This window comes from Ovis aries, chromosome 14, assembly GCF_016772045.2.
Source record: "Ovis aries strain OAR_USU_Benz2616 breed Rambouillet chromosome 14, ARS-UI_Ramb_v3.0, whole genome shotgun sequence".
NCBI classification, from domain to species: domain Eukaryota; kingdom Metazoa; phylum Chordata; class Mammalia; order Artiodactyla; family Bovidae; genus Ovis; species Ovis aries.
In genome coordinates this window covers 54,473,218-54,492,258 of record NC_056067.1, presented here as the reverse complement: position 1 = coordinate 54,492,258, position 19,041 = coordinate 54,473,218, and the positions used below count along the sequence as shown (strand labels likewise).

Below are 19,041 nucleotides of genomic sequence, written 5' to 3'. Positions count from 1 at the left end.
TGCTCGTCCAGGTGGAGCCTGGCCGCCAGGCGCAGGCGGTCCTGGTAGCTGGGGTACTGGTTCTTCAGGAAGGCTTCTTTGAGCTCCTCCAACTGCTCTTTGCTGTACACCGTGCGCTCCTGCCGCTGCCTGTTTGGGGGCGCGGACCTCCGCGGGGGGCCTGACCAAGGGGAAACAGGGTCCCATCAGCCCAGGAACAGCCCCCAGCCTGCCTGGTGCCCTCCGCCTCCCTGGACCAGACCCAGGTGAGCGGGTGGGACTCAGGCCCGAGGGCGGGAGGAGAAGCCTGGGGCATCCGGAGTGAGGTTGTTGGTCAGACCCTGGCTGTCTGCCCTCCAGCCCTAACCCCTGCACCTCTCTGGGGCTCAGTGAGCACAGCTTGGAAATGGGCTTGATCTCAGCCCATGGAGTATTTATTCCAGGGCCCTGCCCTGGGAAGGCAGGCAGGACAGGCTCCTTGGCGACCCTTGGTGCTCTCCCCAACCCCCTACCGACTCCCAACCAAGGGGGAGCCACCCTGACAGGGGACCCCCGAGGACAAGGCTCCCTGCTCCTCTCCCCCAGTGATGTGGTTCCACCCCCAAACTCCACTAAGTCCCAGGAGGCCAGATTCACTCATGACGGACTTGGGTGCTTGCATCCTCCTGCTGTTCTGCGGTTGGAGTCTGAGGCTCTGCTCACAGGCCTGGGACAGACATCCCGGTTTTATGCCGTGCCCACCTTAGGCACACCCTAAGGGTCCTGAAACCCACCCTCTCTTGCCCCACCCTCAGCCTCCCTGCCTTGCAATTAAGAATTGGTTAATCCTTTTATTGTTGAGCAACTACTCAGTTCAGTTCAGTTCAGTCGCTCAGTCGTGTCTGACTCTTTGCGACCCCATGAGTCGCAGCACACCAGGCCTCCCTGTCCGTCACCAGCTCCCGGAGTTCACTCAGACTCGTGTCCATCGAGTCAGTGATGCCATCCAGCCATCTCATCCTCTGTCATCCCCTTCTCCTCCTGCCCCCAGTCCATCCCAGCATCAGAGTCTTTTCCAATGAGTCAACTCTTCACATGATGTGCCCAAAGTACTGGAGTTTCAGCTGTAGCATCATTCCCTCCAAAGAAATCCCAGGGCTGATGGATCCTTCAGAATGGACTGGTTGGATCTCCTTGCAGTCCAAGGGACTCTCAAGAGTCTTCTCCAACACCACAGTTCAAAAGCATCAATCCTTCGGCGCTCAGCTTTCTTCACAGTCCAACTCTCACATCCATTCATGACCACAGGAAAAACCATAGCCTTGACTAAATGGACCTTTGCTGGCAAAGTAATGTCCCTGCTTTTCAACATGCTGTCTAGGTTGCTCATAACTTTCCTTCCAAGGAGTAAGTGTCTTTTAATTTCATGGCTGCAATCACCATCTGCAGTGATTTTGGAGCCCAGAAAAAATAAACTCTGACACTGTTTCCACTGTTTCCCCATCTATTTCCCATGAAATGATGGGACCAGATGCCAAGATCTTAGTTTTCTGAATGTTGAGCTTTAAGCCAACTTTTTCACTCTCCTCTTTCACTTTCATCAAGAGGCTTTTGAGTTCCTCTTCACTTTCTGCCATAAGGGTGGTGTCATCTGCACATCTGAGGTTATTGATATTTCTCCCGGCAATCTTGATTCCAGCTTGTGTTTCTTCCAGCCCAGCGTTTCTCATGATGTACTCTGCATATAAGTTAAATAAGCAGGGTGACAGTCTTGACACACTCCTTTTCCTATTTGGAACCAGTCTGTTGTTCCATGTCTGGTTCTAACTGTTGCCTCCTGACCTGCATACAGATTTCTCAAGACGCAAGTCAGGTGGTCTGTTATTCCCATCTCTTGAAGAATTTCCCACAGTTTATGGTGATCCACATAGTCAAAGGCTTTGGCATAGTCAATAAAGCAGAAATAGATGTTTTTCCGGAACTCTCTTGCTTTTTCGATGATCCAGCGGATGTTGGCAATTTGATATCTGGTTCCTCTGCCTTTTCTAAAACCAGCTTGAACATCTGGAAGTTCTAGGTTCATATATTGCTGAAGTCTGGCTTGGAGAATTTTGAGCATTACTTTACTAGCGTGTGAGATGAGTCAATTGTGCGGTAGTTTGAGCATTCTTTGGCATTGCCTTTCTTTGGGATTGGAATGAAAACTGACCTTGTCCAGTCCTGTGGCCACTGCTGAGTTTTCCAAATTTGCTGGCATATTGAGTGCAGCACTTTCACAGCATCATCTTTCAGGATTTGAAATAGCTCAACTGGAATGCCATCACCTCCACTAGCTTTGTTCATAGTGATGCTTTCTAAGGCCCACTTGACTTCACATTCCAGGATGTCTAGCTCTAGGTGAGTGATCATATCATCGTGATTATCTTGGTCCTGAAGATCTTTTTTGTACAGTTCTTCTGTGTATTCTTGCCACCTCTTCTTAATATCTTCTGCTTCTGTTAGGTCCATACCATTTCTGTCCTTTATCGAGCCCATCTTTGCATGAAATATTCCCTTGGTATCTCTAATTTTCTTGAAGAGATCTCTAGTCTTTCCCATTCTGTTGTTTTCCTCTATTTCTTGCATTGATTGCTGAGGAAGGCTTTCTTATCTATTCTTGCTATTCTTTGGAATTCTGCATTCAGATGCTTATATCTTTCCTTTTCTCCTTTGCTTTTCGCTTCTCTTCTTTTCGCAGCTATTTGTAAGGCCTCCCCAGACAGCCATTTTGCTGTTTTGCATTTCTTTTCCATGGGGACAGTCTTGATCCCTGTCTCATCTACAATGTCACAAACCTCCGTCCATAATTTATCAGGCACTCTATCCATCAGATCTAGTCCCTTAAATCTATTTCTCACTTCCAGGGTATAATCATAAGGGATTTGATTTAGGTCATACCTGAATGGTCTAGCGGTTTTCCCTTTCTTCAATTTAAGTCTGAATTTGGCAACAAGGAAAGTCAGCTTAAAACTCAACATTCAAAAAACTAGGATCATGGCATCGAGTCTCATCACTTCTTGGCAAACAGATGGGGAAAAAGTGGAAACAGTGACAGACTTTCTCTTCTTGGGCTTCAAAATCACTGTGGTCGGTAACTGCAGCCACGAAATTAAAGGACCCTTGCTCCTTGGAAAGAAAGCTATGACAAACCTAGATAGCATATTAAAAAGCAGAGACATCACTTTGCCAACAAAGGTCTATCTAGTCAAAGCTATGGTTTTTCCAGTGGTCATGTACGGATGTGAGAGTTGGACCATAAAGAAGGCTGAGCACGAAGAACTGATGCTTTCAGATTGTTCTGGAGAAGACTCTTGAGAGTCCCTTGGAACGGCAAAGAGATCAAACCAGTCAATCGTAAAGGAAATCAGCCTTGAATGTTCATTGAAAGGACTGATGCTGAAGCTGAAGCTCCACTACTTTGGTGGATGCAAAGAGCTGACTCGTTGGAAAAGACCCTGATGCTAGGAAAGATTGAAGACAGGAAGAAAAGAGGGCAACAGAGGATGAGATGGTTAGGTGGCATCATTGAATCAATGGAGATGAGTTTGACTAAACTCCAGGAGATGGTGAAGGACAGGGAAGTCAGGTGTGCTGCAGCCGATGGAGTCACAAAGAGTCAGACATGGCTTAGGGACCAAACAATTAGTGGGTCCTGTCCTGGAAGCCGCCAAGAACCCTCCGTATTAAGACACCTTGGGGGAGCTTCCCCGGTGGTCTGTTGCTAAGACTCTGTGCTTCCAGTGCAGGGGGCCCGGGTTCAATCCCTGGTCAGGGAACTAGTCCCACATGCCACAACGAAGATAGATGATCCCCTATGCTACAACTAAGACCAGGGAAGCCAAATAAATAAATAAATATATTTTAAAAATACAGCTTGGCTCCTGCCCTCTGTGGATGAATGAACTGGATCTGGTTTGTCTGTTGGAGCTTGGGTCTTAGGAGCCTAGCTTTGTGTTTCTCTAGGCTGCATAGACCTGGGGTCTAAGCGTCACACTGAACTTGGGGCAGGGGTCTCCTGGGACTGGGGGCAGAGGAGAATACAGCTCGCAGTGCTCATCCCTTGGGACTTTTATTATCATCACAGTGCAAGATGACAACTAATTAAGTGATCGAGTACGACATGAAACAAAGAGATCTTGTTATTCGGTTTCCATCACTCTCTGATGCTCATGGGGCAACCTGCCATAGTGGACATGTACTATGCTCCCTGTTTGGCAGTCTTCTGCCATAACCGGACATCTTTTCTGCTTCTGGAGCAGCTGGGAACCCTTGGTCACCAAGACAGTTGACGGCACTGCTGTCGACAAGAGAGAAACTAGTAACATCCTTGGTCTATGTGACTCTACGCTGCCTTCTCCCTAGTTTTTAAAAAAATTTTACTGAAGTGTAGTTGATTCAAAATGCCATGTTAATTTCTGCTATACAGCACAGTGATTGTTATACATCAGCGCAGTTCAGTTCAGTTGCTTAGTCATGTCCGACTCTTTGCGACCCCATGGACTGCAGCACGCCAGGCCTCCCTGTCCGTCACCAAATTCCGGAGTTTACTCAAAACAGTTATACACATATAGACATTATTTTTCATATCATTTTCCATCCTGGCTTATCACAGGATTCTGAATATAGTTCCCTGTGCTATACAGTAAGACTTTGCTGTTTTTGCGTTCTATCTATAATAGTTTGCATTCCCTAATCTCAAACTCCCAATCCTTCCCTCACTCACCCTCCCCCCATCATGGGCTCCCTCCCTGTGAAAGGAAATTAAATGGAACATTGTGAGGTTTAAATGAGCAAAGACTGAGAAGAAGCTTCATGCCGGGGACAGGTAGCTGAGGGGATGGGGAATCTGGCTTTCCCATGTTTGGGGAGAGTAGGTTGATTATTGAGACAGACTTGATGATTGCTGTCAATACCCTCAGCCAAAGACCGTCAGAAAGCCCCACTGTTTGTGCAAATTGATTGTCTCATTGGGCTGCTCGGGTGGCTCAGTGGTAAAGAATCTGCCTGCCAAGCAGGAGATGCAGATTCAATCCCTGAGTCGGGAAGATTCCCTGGAGGAGGGCGTGGAAACCCACTCCAGTATTCCTGCCTGGAGAATCCCACGGACAGAGGAGCCTGGTGGATACAGTCCGCAGGGTCATAAAAAAGTCAGGCAGGACTTAGTGACTACCAACCAACAACCAAACAGTTGTCTCATTGCAACGAGGGAGAACACATCATGGGAACCTTAGGGGCATCTCAGTAAGAGGCTGTTTGAAAGGACCTAGCAGGGACGTCCCTGGTGGTGCAGATGGTAAAGAATCTGCCTGCATGTGGGAGGTGAAGTTAAAGTTGCTCAGTCGTGTCCAACTCTTTGCAACCCCGTGGACTGTAGCCTACCAGGCTTCTCCAGCCATAGGATTCTCCAGGCAAGAGTATTGGAGTAGGTTACCATTTCCTTCTCCAGAGGATCTTTCTGACCCAGGGATCGAACCTAGGTCTCCTGCATTGGAGGCAGACGCTCTAACTTCTGAGCCATCAGGGAAGCCCAGGTTCAATCCCTGGGTCCGAAAGATCCCCTGGAGAAGGGAATGGCAGCCCACTCCTGTATTCTTGCCTGGAGAATCCCACAGACAGAGGAACCTGGCGGGCTACGGTCCATAGTGTCCCACAGAGTCGGACACAACTGAAGCCGCTTAGCACACACACACTGTAAGAGACAGCCCACCCTGGCCCCTACCCCTGGCCTCAGTCCCAGAGCTTGGTTTGTTTTAGTGGCTAGAAGGGGCCAGCAAGGCAGAAAGAGGAGAGTGGAGGGGTAAGCCAGCACCAGATTGTGCCAGCCTTGGAGAAGCCCTAAAATTGTTCCCAGAAAACAGAGAAAGGGAAAGTGAGAGTTATAGAGATAGAAAGACAAACTGATATGAGAAGCAGAGACAAACACAAAAATATTAATATCTATAAGAGAGAGGGAGGGACTTCTCTGATGGTTAAGAATCCACCTGCAAGGGACACGGGTTTGATCCCTGGTCTGGGAAGATTCCACATGCAGCTAAAGCCTGTGCGTCACAACTACTGAGCCTGCACGCCCTATGGCCCGGGCCCTGCAACAAGAGAAGCCCCCGCGATGAGAGGCCAGCACACCGTAATTAGAGAGCAGCTGCCGCTCGCCCACCCCAAGTAGAGAAAGCCTGCTTGCAGCAATGAAGATCCAGCCCAGCCAAAAAATAATATAAATAATTTTGCTTTTAAAAAAAGAGTGAAAGGAAAAGAGAGAAACAGAGAAATCCAATCACATTTTCCTTATTTGTGGCACTTACGCACTATTCTAAATGTTTTATATTTGGCTGCGCTGTGTGGCATGAGGGATCTGCATTGGGAGAGAAGAGTCATGACCGCTAGACTGCTGGGGAAGTCTCAATGGCTTGTAATTATTAACCGGGGTCTCAGCTCTCCTTATCCCTTCCTTTGCCATGACAAACTCTATCTTGTACCTTCTCTCCTCCCAGTTGGGTCCACAGGATACAATTACATATATGTTGACTAAATGAAATACAAAATTCAGTCCAGTTCAATTCAGGCACTCAGTCGTGTCCAACTCTTTGCAACCCCATGAATTGTAGCACGCCAGGCCTCCCTGTCCATCACCAGCTCCCAGAGTTCACTCAGACTCACGTCCATTGAGTCGGTGATGCCATCCAGCCAACTCATCCTCTGTTGTCCCCTTTTCCTCCTGTCCCCAATCCCTCCCAGCATCAGAGTCTTTTCCAATGAGTCAACTCTTCGCATGAGGTGGCCAAAGTACTGGAGTTTCAGCTTTAGCATCATTCCTTCCAAAGAAATCCCAGAGCTGATCTCCTTCAGAATGGACTGGGTGGATCTTCTTGCAGTCCAAGGGACTCTCAAGAGCCTTCTGCAACACCACAGTTCAAAAGCAGCAATTCTTCGGCGCTCAGCTTTCTTCACAGTTCAACTCTCACATCCATACATGACTACTAGAAAAGCTATAGTCTTGACTAGACAGAACTTAGTCGGCAAAGTAATGTCTCTGCTTTTCAACATGCTATCTAGGTTGGTAATAACTTTCCTTCCAAGGAGTAAGCGTCTTTTAATTTCATAGCTGCAATCACCATCTGCAGTGATTTTGGAGCCCCCCAAAAATAAAGTCTGACACTGTTTACACTGTTTCCCCATCTATTTCCCATGAAGTGATGGGACCACATGCCATGATCTTAGTTTTCTGAAAGTTGAGCTTTAAGCCAACTTTTTCACTCTCCATTTTCATTTTCATCAAGAGGCTTTTTAGTTCCTCTTTACTTTCTGCCATAAGGGTGGTGTCATCTGCATATCTGAAGTTATTGATATTTCTCCCAGCAATCTTGATTCCAGCTTGTGCTTCTTCCAGCCCAGCGTTCCTCATGATATGCTCTGCATATAAGTTAAATAAGCAGGGTGACAATACACAGCCTTGACGTACTCCTTTTCCTATTTGGAACCATTCTGTTGTTCCATGTCCAGTTCTAACTGTTGCTCAAGAGGCAACAGTTTCTATAGGTTTCTTAAGAGGCAGGTCAGGTGGTCTGGTATTCCCATCTCTTTCAGAATTTCCCACAGTTTATTGTAATCCACCCAGTCAAAAGCTTTGGCATAGTCAATAAAGTAGAAATAGATGTTTTTCTGGAACTCTCTTGCTTTTTCCATGATCCAGAGGATGTTGGCCTTTGATCTCTGGTTCCTCTGCCTTTTCTAAAACCAGCTTGAACATCAGGGAGTTCACAGTTCATGTATTGCTGAGGCCTGGCTTGGAGAATTTTGAGCATTACTTTACTAGCGTGTGAGATGAGTGCAATTGTGTGGTAGTTTGAGCATTCTTTGGCATTGCCTTTCTTTGGGATTGGAATGAAAACTGACCTTGTCCAGTCCTGTGGCCACTGCTGAGTTTTCCAAATTGGCTGGCATATTGAGTGAAGCACTTTCACGGCATCATCTTTCAGGATTTGAAATAGCTCAACTGGAATGCCATCACCTCCACTAGCTTTGTTCATAGTGATGCTTTCTAAGGCCCACTTGACTTCACATTCCAGGATGTCTGGCTCTAGGTGAGTGATCACACCATCGTGATTATCTGGGTCCTGAAGATTTTTTTGTACAGTTCTTCTGTGTATTCTTGCCACCTCTTCTTAATATCTTCTGCTTCTATTAGGTCCAGACCATTTCTGTCCTTTATTGAGCGTGAAATATTCCCTTGGTATCTCTAATTTTCTTGAAGAGATCTCTAGTCTTTCCCATTCTGTTGTTTGCCTCTATTTCTTTGCACTGATCGCTGAAAAAGGCTTTCTTATCTCTCCTTGCTATTCTTTGGAACTCTGCATTCAGATGCTTATATCTTTCCTTTTCTCCTTTGCGTTTCACTTCTCTTCTTTTCACAGCTATTTGTAAGGCCTCCCCAGACAGCCATTTTGCTGTTTTGCATTTCTTTTCCATGGGGATGGTCTTGATCCCTGTCTCCTGTACAATGTCACAAACCTTAGTCCATAGTTCATCAGGCACTCTATCAGATCTAGTCCCTTAAATCTATTTCTCACTTCCACTGTATAATCATAAGGGATTTGATTTAGGTCATACCTGAATGGTCTAGTGGTTTTCCCTACTTTCTTCAATTTAAGTCTGAATTTGGCAATAAGGAGTGGTGGCTGTGTGGGCAAGGAGGGCCGAGAGGAGCTACTCCATGTTCAATACAAAATTAACCTTCCTTAAAATGAAAAAAAAAAAAAAAAAGCCCCCTCCAGGCCCATATGCGTCACTGTTGAACTTGATCACATACTTGAAGAAGAAATAAGACCTTGCATGAACTCCCCTCCTGACATCTGTCTTTTCTTTCCCTGCCTAATCTCCTCCTCCGCTCTGCTTTCTGTTCTGCGTTTTCTACTCCATTTCCACCCTCTCTTGACCTGTTTCCCTCTCCTTCACCTCCTCCAAAGTGTGGGGGGGGCTGAAAGGGTCACCTTTGAAGTCACCAAACAGAGAATGCATTTGCACACTCTGCAACCCCAGGGCCGTTCCGTTATCTCCCAGACTCTGTTTTTTCACCTATCGCTTGAAACCACCAGAATGGCTGGGACAGGACCCCGATCACTTTGGGAAAGTTACTTAACCCCTCCTGATCCATCAAATAGGGGAGATGCGGGTGGCCCCTACCTCATGAGGTTGTAATGAAGATTTAATAAGTGAGAAATACAGGAGTGCCTGCCACACTGTAAGCCCTTCGTAATGAATTTAGCTGTGGACTGTCTTGGTGGTACAGTGGATAAGAATCCTCCTGCCAGTGCAGGGGACACGGCTTCCATCCCTGGTCCAGGAAGATTCCACGTGCCGTGGGGCACCTAAGCCCGTGGGCCACAGCTACTGAGATGGCACACCTACAGCCCATGCTCTGCAACAAAAGTCACTGCAATGAGAAGCCTGGGCACCGCAAAGAGAGGGTAGCCCCCTCTGGCGGCAATGAACACCTGGCATAACCGAAAAAGAATTCAGCTGTGATTTTATTACTACTGTGTGTCCCAGGCATGGTTTCACATGGAAGGCACAAGGGTGGATGATGCCATGCCTTAGTTAAAACTCACTCGTCTCCACGAAGTCCCCTTCCCCCAATGGGTCATGGGTCTGAACCTAATCCCCGCTAATTCCCCTGCCATTCTGCTGAGGCTGGGCCTTCATAAGAGGATTGGAGCATTTGCTAAATTAGTCCTGTTCAGGGACAGAGGAAACAGCCAGGGAGGGGCTCAGAGATCAGGAGAAGCAGGAGGTCGGTCGGAGACATATGGGGGTGAGGAGAGAGACGAAGAGAGGAATAGCACTTGAGCTTGAGACCAAAGATGAGAGAGACAGGCAGGAGAGAAGTGAGGAGAGGCAGGGTCAAAACTGGGGAGGAGGGGCAAATGCCAGGAGGGCCCGGAGGGTCTGCCTTCCAGCACGAGCCCTGTACATCTCAGTTCTTATCTCTTCCTGGCTGTGGGACCGTGGGCAGGTCACCTGACCTGCCTCCGCCTCGGTTTGCTCTTTGTGAAGATGATCATAGCATCTATCTGATAATAATAGCATCTCTCTGGTAGATTGCTTTGAGAATGTGAAGAGTTAGAATTAACTTTCTCCAGTACTGGCAAATAGTACCTGCTGGGTATGTTTTTCTTTTCTTTCCCTTCCAATTTATTGAGGTATAATTCATATATTATAAATGCCACCCATTTTAACCATGCAGTTTGATGAGTTCGGGCAATCATATACAGTCATGGAAATACCCCTGTGGTCAAGATAGAGGATATTTCCAGCATCTCAAAAAAGAGCCCCTTTGGGGGACTTCCCTGGTGATCCAGTGGTTAAGACTCCATGCTTCCGGGGCAGGTGATACCAGTTCAATCCCTGGTCGGGGAACTAAGATCCCACATGCTGAGTGGTGTGGCCAAAGATTTTTTTAATTTTTGTAAAGGGGAAGCCCTTCTGGCCCTTTGTGGTGAATCTGATCTATTGATTCCCCAGCTCCTGCTAATCACTAATCACCCTCTGCCACTGGTTTTATCTTTTCTAGAATTTCATGAAAGTGGAATCCTACTATATACACTGCTCAGAACTTGGTTTCTTCCACTCATTATTGAGTTATTCATCCAGTTTGATCTGTACACCAGGAGTTCATGGCCTTCCACTGCTAAAGACATTCTCTAGATTCACCAGCTTTTTTTAGCCTTTCACCTATTGACGGACATTTGGACCGTTTCCAGGTGGAGGCCATTACAAATAAAGCTGCTATGAAGGGCACAAGTACAACTTCAGGGGAAATGCTAGGTTAAGATAACATTTACTGTAATGTCTTCAAGGCAGACATCCAGACTGTTCCCACCTGTTTTGTTATTGTGAATAGCGCTGCTGTGAACACAAGAGCACACGTTTTTAAACACCTGTTTTCAATTCTTGGCTCAGCTCATAAAGAATCCACCTGCCATGCAGGAGACCCCGGTTCGATTCCTGGGTTGGGAATATGCCCTGGAGAAGGGAACTGCTACCCACTCCAGGATTCTGGCCTGGAGAATCCCATGGACAGAGGAGCCTGGCGGGCTACAGTCCATGGGGTCACAAAAAGTCGGACACGACTGAGCGACTTTCACAATAGACTAAGGAGTGGAGTTGCTGGATCCTATCCAATTCCAGAACTTTTTCCATCAACCCAAAGAGAAACTCTCTTATCCATTAAGCAGTTCCTTCCCAATGTCCCTTCCCCCCAGCAAACACGAATCTGTTTTCCATCTCCATGGATTTACCTCTTCTGGACATTTCACATAAAGGGATTCCTTCGATATGGAGCCTTTTGTGTCTTGTTTCCTCTGTGAATGTATTTAATACCGTTGAGTTGCACACTATAAAATAATAATGGTCACTCTTACGTGACGTGCATTTTACTATACAAATAAACACTTATTGGGCTCTTACCATGGACCAGACTTCAGGGCCAAATACATAACAAAATGACATCATTTAATTCTCTCGAGGTGGGTCTTCTCAACGTCTCACATTACTGGGGGCAGAAACTGAAGTTGGGAGGAACGGATTGCCCAAGGTGATAGGACCAGACTTGGCTGAGCCAGGCTCAAACAGCAAGTCTGTCTGACCTCATTAGTTCTGTGTTAAATACACAGACACATTTTAACCCAGGATCCAGCGAACGAGAGGGGCATTAGAGAGATTGATGACCTGGAGTTGGAGCAACACAAAGGCAAAGGCTAAGGATAAGAGAAGAAGAGGAAAGAAAGAACAAGATAAAAGCCAGCAGAAAGAAATGCGGACCTTGGAGTCTGAGATTTGACAGTCAAGAAGGAAAAGGGGGGTGCGGAAAAAAGAGGGAGAAAAGACAAGAGACAGAAGAGATATGGTGGGAAAGTGAAAGTGACCAGAACCGGAGAAGGGATGGAAGGGAAGGTGGCGAGGATGGAAGGCGGAAGGGGAGGCGTGAGATGAAGCTGCAGAGGCTGGAGCCTGATGGGGAGGGCTCCAAGAATCCTTCTTCCTTCGAGAGCCAACTGCTAAGCACCTCCCAGCACACCACTCCCTTCCCAAGCTACTTTAATCCTCATGTGGACCACTGAGGCAGGAAGCAAGGTCACCAGCCCCTTGCAGCGAGGGGTCATAGCAGGTGGAAGCTGGCCGAATGAAGCCCATATTCCTGCCTAATTGGCTTTACAGAGATGTCACAGAAAAGACAGTGAGCAGAGAAACCACATGGACACACCCATGCCCCCAGAGACAGACGTTTTTACCTCCAGGCCCCTCCACGGAAACAAACAATCACCCAGACTTTAAGCAGGATCCAACGTTTTAATCATTTTCACTCCACAGATGGCCAGCGAAGGGAGACCTGGAGCTCCAGTGAGTGGGCAAGGGGAGGACAGGGGACTTGACATAGAAGGAGGGGGACCTCTTGTTCTGTCCCCACTTCCTCTGACACTCTTCCTGGCTTTAGGAATCCCTAAGGGACAGCTGAAGAACCAGGCTTCAGGAGACTGACCCAGGAGAAGGAACCTGGAATCTCCTGAAAGATCTGACTCCTTCCTCTGTCCAACTCCTAGAGAACTCTCAGAAGACCCCAGGAAGTTGCGGGGCGGGGGGACACTCTTAAAGTCTTACTCTTAAAGTCTTACTTGGCCTGTGTCTCTGGCCCCCCTCCCAGAGTCTATTACTGCCTCTGAATCATTTGCATAAGACACTCCGTCCTCTGTGAATGGAAAACTTGGTGAGGCAGTTCAGTTCAGTTCAGTTCAGTGAGAGACTCTACTCACACCTGAGACCCCAGCCTCCAGCAAAGAGTGTGGGAGCCTCTGCAAAATGCCTAATGGGCACTTGCATCCTGGTCCCAGCGTTTACACAGATCCAGAGCACAATGCCATCTCCTACCTGCCCCTCCCTGGCAAATTTTTGCCTGGATCGGTGGATTGACATCCATCCCGTATGTCAATATATGTTGTCTTTCTCTGTTTAGATATTGCTTCCCACCGTGGATGCTGGGTCTAATGTCCCAGCATGACTCAGACCCAGGAGAGACACCTTTGGGGGCTCTAGTGATCTCAGGGTGCCGCTCATGGTTCCTCCTGACCTGGCATCATCTGATGCCACCCAGTCTCACTTTGCATCATGCCCCTCCTCCTGACCTTGCTTTCCGCCCTGGGGGCCTGGAGCCAGCTTGTCCTGGCTAGTGAGCACAGACTGTGAGTGTCTCTTCCTAAGTTCAGGGACCTCAGCCTGATGCCTTGACATCAGCCACAGTGGGAGTATTTACACCACAGAAATGGGTAACAATGACAAACCAGGATTTCCTCTTCCTTCCAGAGCCTGTTGTTAAACACCTCCCAGCATACCACTTCTCTCCCACACTACTTTCTTTCACCCCTGGCCTTGTGAAACCCACCAGTGAGTGGCTCGTGGCTCCTGCCTCCCCCACCCCAAAATAAAAGAACTCAGATTGAGAAAGTAGGTGTCAAAGTACCAAACTTCCAAGAGTGTTGGAATGCCTGCATCCTTCTTCAGATTCTTACACTGCTTGTCTCTGCGGCCATGGGTCAGACTGTATTCAAAGAAATACAGCGTTGCCCCCGGAAAATTTCCCAGGCCAGTCTCTATGTACAGTCCAACCCCACAATCGAAACTGAAAACAAAACCTCTAAAAGCGGGAGTGTGAGTGTGGGATGTGGGGCTGCCCCCAAATCTATTTCTTTTGCCCCACCCCTGCCTCTTATATATTTACAGGTGGGAAGCCTGTCCAACCTCTTCTTCTCTTGGAAATAGCCACAATCATAGCTGGTGTACCCCAAGCAGCAACCGAGATTCTTCCAGTGTTTGGGTGAAGTTCACCTTTTAAAAAACGCTAAAACGAAAGAAAACGAAGGAGACGTGAAACAGGCAACTTGCCTTCCATTCTCCCACCAGATATGCCCATTTCCAGTGTCATGAATAAGCGAACGATGAAGTGGCTTTAAGAAGAAACTAACAACAAGTAGAAAGTGTGTGTGTGTGTGTGTGTGTGTGTGTGTGTGTGTGTGTGTGTGTGTGTGTAGCCCCCTAAACCTATCATGCAGACCTGACATCTGCGAAATCTGGAAAACTGCCAAATGAATTTCTGAACTTAACAGTATAGCTGGCCTAAAGGTTCCATCCTGGGGCTCCGTAAAGTCTGTCTTTGGGATTTCTAGAAGGATCTCTACCCATGAGCTAAAGAAGTGTCCCCAAATGGAAAGTTAAGGAATCAAGCCTCCCGACCTGTTTGTTCAACAGCACTGTGATTTTCTGACCTAAACACGACCCCAGGTCAACTGCAAGGTTGGTTTAATTTCATCTCAGGGCGGATTCTCAGCACCAGTTTCTGGAGTCTGGGGCTCATGGTTTGAAATGCCGGTTGGACTCCGTATGAGACCACCTTGGGGTTGAGAGGATGACTAACACCTATCGAGCTCCCCAGGAGGAAAGGGGTGGACTGTGTTGGTCACGGGAGCCAAAGAGGCCACGACCTTCGGAGGGACTCCTGCCACCTCCCCCGGGATGCTGTCCCAGGGCAGGTCGGGACAATGTGCAGAAGGGACAAGAGATGGAGAGAGGAGGGTCTTCTACAAGATCTGAAACTTCCAGGCACTCTGATCCTTGTAGTCCAGGGGGTCCATGGGGTTGTAGGTGAATTTCCAGGTGCCTGTGGGGTCCTTGAATTCTAAGCTGTCCACAGGGCTGTAGGTGCCATAGCTCTGGCCTGACAGGGAGGTGGGGGACTGGGTCAGGGAGGGCCCCACGGAGGGGCCTGAAAGGGGGCTGAGGGCCGGGCCCCCCAATGGGGGCACCATGGGAGACAGGTAGGGGTCCAGGCCACTGAAATAGGAGCTCGGCGACCCATAGGCTGAGGGAGAAGAGCAGAAAGCAGAGGCGGGGGCGTAGGTCATGGCGTAGGGCGCTGAGGTCAGAGAGGGGCCCGAGGCCACTAGCCCTGCCCGCTGCGCCTCGGGCAAAGGGGACTCGGAGGCCGGACTCCAAATGGACACCGTGGCCACTGCCGTGGTGGGGGAGCTCGAGGGCCCAGGCAGAGGGGGGCTGTAGGAATCTGAGATGCCCAGGGGGTCTGGACAGACATCCGTGGAGGACCTTGGAGATGTGCCTGCCTTCCTCTTGGCAGGACGAGCCTTGGCTTGTGCCCCTGGGGGCTGCTGCTGCTGTTTCTGCTGCTGCCGCTGCTGCCGACATTTAGCCCGGCGGTTCTTGAACCAAACCTGGGGGGCGAGAGGGGAGATGAGGGAGGGAGAGTGGGCAGGAGGCCCAGGGGAGCCTTCGTGATGCCCAGGAGTGGTGATGCCTATCGGTGAAGCATGCCAGAGTCATAACTCTCTACTTTGCAATCGGCTGTGGGGCACTCAGGGGGCTTCCCAGGGGGCTCAGGGGTGAAGAATCCGCCTGCCAAGGCAGGAAACGTGAGTTTAATTCCTGGGTCGGGAAGATTCCCTAGAGAAGGAAATGGCAACCCACTCCAGCATTCTTGCCTGGGAAATCCCTTGGACAGAGGAGCCTGGTGGGCTACAGTCCATGGGGTCACAGAGAGTCAGACACGACTGAGCAGCTACACAGCAACATGGGGCACTCTATTCATCCACCACCCACCCAACTATTTATCTACACGATTGTACAGCCACACATACACCATCATATACAATGCACACGATTGTACATGCATACATTTGCGGGCACACACATGGTCACACACATATATCCACATTCTTCCAGCCAATCATATGTACATACCTACTATCATGTAACATACAAATATACTCCTATACATTCATCTGTCCACCGAATCATTCATATATGCATGCAGACATACAGTCATACCTACGCACATTCACCAGCCAATCATAAGCACACACATAACAGTCATGCCTAAGCACAGTTGTAAGTATATACACACAATAATGGGCTTCCCTGGGGGCTCGGATGATAAGGAATCTGCCCGCAATGCAGAAGACCCGGCTTTGGTCAAGGGAATGGCTACCCACTCCAGTGTTCTTGCCTGGAGAATTCCATGGACAGAGGAGCCTGGTGGGCTACAGTCAGTGGGATCGCAGAGTCCGACATGATTGAGAGGCTGACACTTTCACCTCACATACAATGATACATACTTTCATCTTTCCGATCTTATGTACATATGTACACACATTATCATACAAACACATACACATCCATATATACAATCATATATGCATCATACATATATACAATCAAACACACATATACATTTACCCATCCATGCATCCATCCATCCATCCATCCGTTCAGTTATTTAATAAACATGTATTCTTCTACTCCTTTGGGGACACACCAATGAAGCTGACATTCTACTTGAGAGAATGAAAGAAAGAAAGTTGCTCAGTCGTGTCTGACTCTTTGCAACCCCATGGACTGTAGCCTACCAGGCTCTTTCGTCCATGGGATTTTCCAGGCAAGAATACTGGAGTGGGTGGTCATTTCCTTCTCCAAGGGATCTTCCCGACCCAGGGATTGAACCTGGGTCTCCCGCATTGTAGGCAGACGCTTTACTATCTGAGCCACCAGGGAAGTCTTGAGAGAGACAGCATATAAATAAATAGTAAGGAAGGAAATCACATAGAATTTTAGAAAGTGATAAATGCTATGGGAGGACCAATTGAGCAGAGTGAGGGGGAGTAGCAGAGTTGGGATGGCGGGAAAAAGCTGCAGCTTCTAATGCCAAGGGCGGTGGAGGTCTCATTGACTGGCAAGGTGACTAGATTGGTTGATAAACAAAGACTTGAACAGGGTGTAGGGAATATATCTTCCGGGTAGAGGGAACAAAGAGTGTTCTTGGTGGGAATGCTGAAGGAAGGACTGGGGCAGTGCTCATGGAGTAGAATGAGAGGGGATAGGCATGCCAGATAGGAAGCCAGCGAAATTACGGGGATGAGAGATTAACAGGACACTTCAGCCCTTCCTCTGTGACCTCTCCCTCTTTCCTCCGCTCTGGATCCCAGGGACCAGAACACCCCACCTGAACCCTGGACTCAGGCAGGTTGATCTTCAGAGCCACCTCCTCACGGGCATACACATCCGGGTACTGAGTCTTGGCAAACAGGGCTTCCAGCTCTTCCAGCTGGCTTCGCGTGAAGGTGGTCCGTTCCCGCCGTTGCTTTCTCGGGGCGCCTGGGGTGAGGACAGAAAAACAGGACTGCTGGGTGACCTGAGACCCCATTCTCTGCATCTGCTGACGCAAGGTCCTGAGAAGGCATGGGATGCTAACAAGCCTCTTCTGGGCGTTCATCTGCCCAAACTAAGGGGGTGCTGATTCCCTCAACTTCTAGACCTCACTCTGTCCCCCTGGGAAACGGGTTCTCCCTTTGCGTATCCTTAGGGGGGACTCTTGCCTCGCCCCGAGGAGAACTGGCTTTACCTGTGTAAGGAGGTATCTGAGTTTGGTTTTCATCCCCTTTCTAAAATTCCTTCTGCACTAAGACATTCACTTGAAACATGACATTTGGGATATCCAGCCGTTTGGGGATATCCAGCCTATAAAAGAGGCAGGACCGTAATGGTCAACTTAACAAAAGGATAATACCATCAAAAATAGAACGCTTCCTTCGCTAAGAAATAAAGCATCGCTGACAGATGGGAATTCCTCTGGGTCCCCCTTCCAGATGGTTTCCCTCCCTCACCCGAAAGGGAACCACTGTCCTAAATTTCTATGAAGATCCACACGCTCTCCTGCATCCCTAAGAGATGTGGGGTGTGCTTTGCATTTACAGATGAGCCCGTTTGGCTGGTGTATGGCCCTGATGTCATCCTTGTAAGTACCCATCCGCTTCCTGAGGGCAAGGGACTCCAGAAGGTGGGGGCCAGCAGGGGGTGGGGGGGCAGGGAGGATGACTGTACTCACTTGGGTAGGACACAGCTGGGTGCATCAGATCCACACTGGGGCCACTCAGGGCCAAGGCGTTGACGGAATAGTGGGGCCCCGGGTTCATATACGCCATCATGATCTTCGGGGATGCTGGGGCCCAGGTCAGGGGGCCTGCGAGAAAAGGATGGGTGCTCACAAACTCCCCAGTTCATCACCGCCTCAGTCTCTTCCTAGATATGTGACCTTGGGCAACTTATCCCCCCAGTCTGTGCCTGGGTTTCCTCACCTATAAAACAGCCCTCTGCTTAAGGTCGTCAAAGCATCACTGGGACTCTATAAAGCCAAGATCAAAAGCTGTAAGGAGCATTCTAAATGTAAGCTCCTATTCCTACTCTATCCTTTAAAAGATCTTCTGACCAACTCCCTTGTCCAAGACCTTTCCCCCACCCCGTGTGTTAGCGTCAGTCACTCAGTCGTGTCCGGCTCTTTGCAACACGTGGACTGTAGCCCTCCAGGCTCCTCTGTCCATGGGATTGTCCAGGCAAGAACACTAGAGCGGGTTGCCGTGGCCTTCTCCAGGAGATCTTCCCAACCCCTAGGACCTCAAAAAAGATGTTCAGCCTCACACAGAATCATGGCAAAGTAGGGAAACTGGTTGTCTCAGTCTGCCGGGGATAGAGAGCTTTCTAGGGGTATGGGATTTCAGTGACAAATCTGAAAACTCCCAGACAAATCAGGATGGTTAGTGACCCCAAGGGAGTCACAGTCAAATGACAGCAAGTAATGATCTCCCATGACTATTTTTGACCCCATCAAGTTGGCAAAGATCAAAGAGGCTTGGTAACTCCAGGGATGGCCTCAGAACAGGCTACTTGTGTCAGACGGGCGACAGTGTGGATGGAACAAACTGCAAACATTTATCAAAGAAAAATGCCGTCTTTCCTTGGTCCCAGCAATTCACCTTCAAGGTGCCTCAGCCACCTCATCAGAAGATGGGAACCAACAATACAGCTTACATCTTTAGGTCGATGTGAGGGTCAAATGAATTATTGTGCATCTGATACTTAAAATAGCACCTGACTCGCAGCAAATGCTACAAACCTGTGGTGGTTATTATTATCTGCAAGCAGACGTTTGCACAGACT

At 48.6% G+C, this 19,041-nt stretch overlaps 1 protein-coding gene across 1 annotated transcript; it reads right to left on the bottom strand.

The window, feature by feature from the left end:
• Window positions 1-14,618: 14,618 nt before the first annotated feature.
• CRX (cone-rod homeobox) lies at window positions 14,619-18,071 on the bottom strand. The gene is made up of 3 exons (XM_012190585.5): window positions 17,933-18,071; window positions 17,051-17,202; window positions 14,619-15,266 (listed from the first exon to the last, which is right to left on the bottom strand). Exons 1-3 carry the CDS (start codon window positions 18,030-18,032, stop codon window positions 14,619-14,621), a joined length of 900 nt encoding a protein of 299 aa, XP_012045975.3. The 5' UTR covers window positions 18,033-18,071.
• Between the last annotated feature and the right edge of the window lie 970 nt (window positions 18,072-19,041).

Excerpts from the sequence above, each read along its gene's own strand:
- CRX (XM_012190585.5), bottom strand. The coding sequence starts at position 18,032 with ATGATGGCGTATATGAACCCGGGGCCCCACTATTCCGTCAACGCCTTG. Across the intron at positions 17,203-17,932 it reads CCCAGCTGTGTCCTACCCAA|GCGCCCCGAGAAAGCAACGG; the intron begins GTGAGTACAGTC and ends TCCTCACCCCAG. Across the intron at positions 15,267-17,050 it reads TGCCTGAGTCCAGGGTTCAG|GTTTGGTTCAAGAACCGCCG; the intron begins GTGGGGTGTTCT and ends CTCGCCCCCCAG.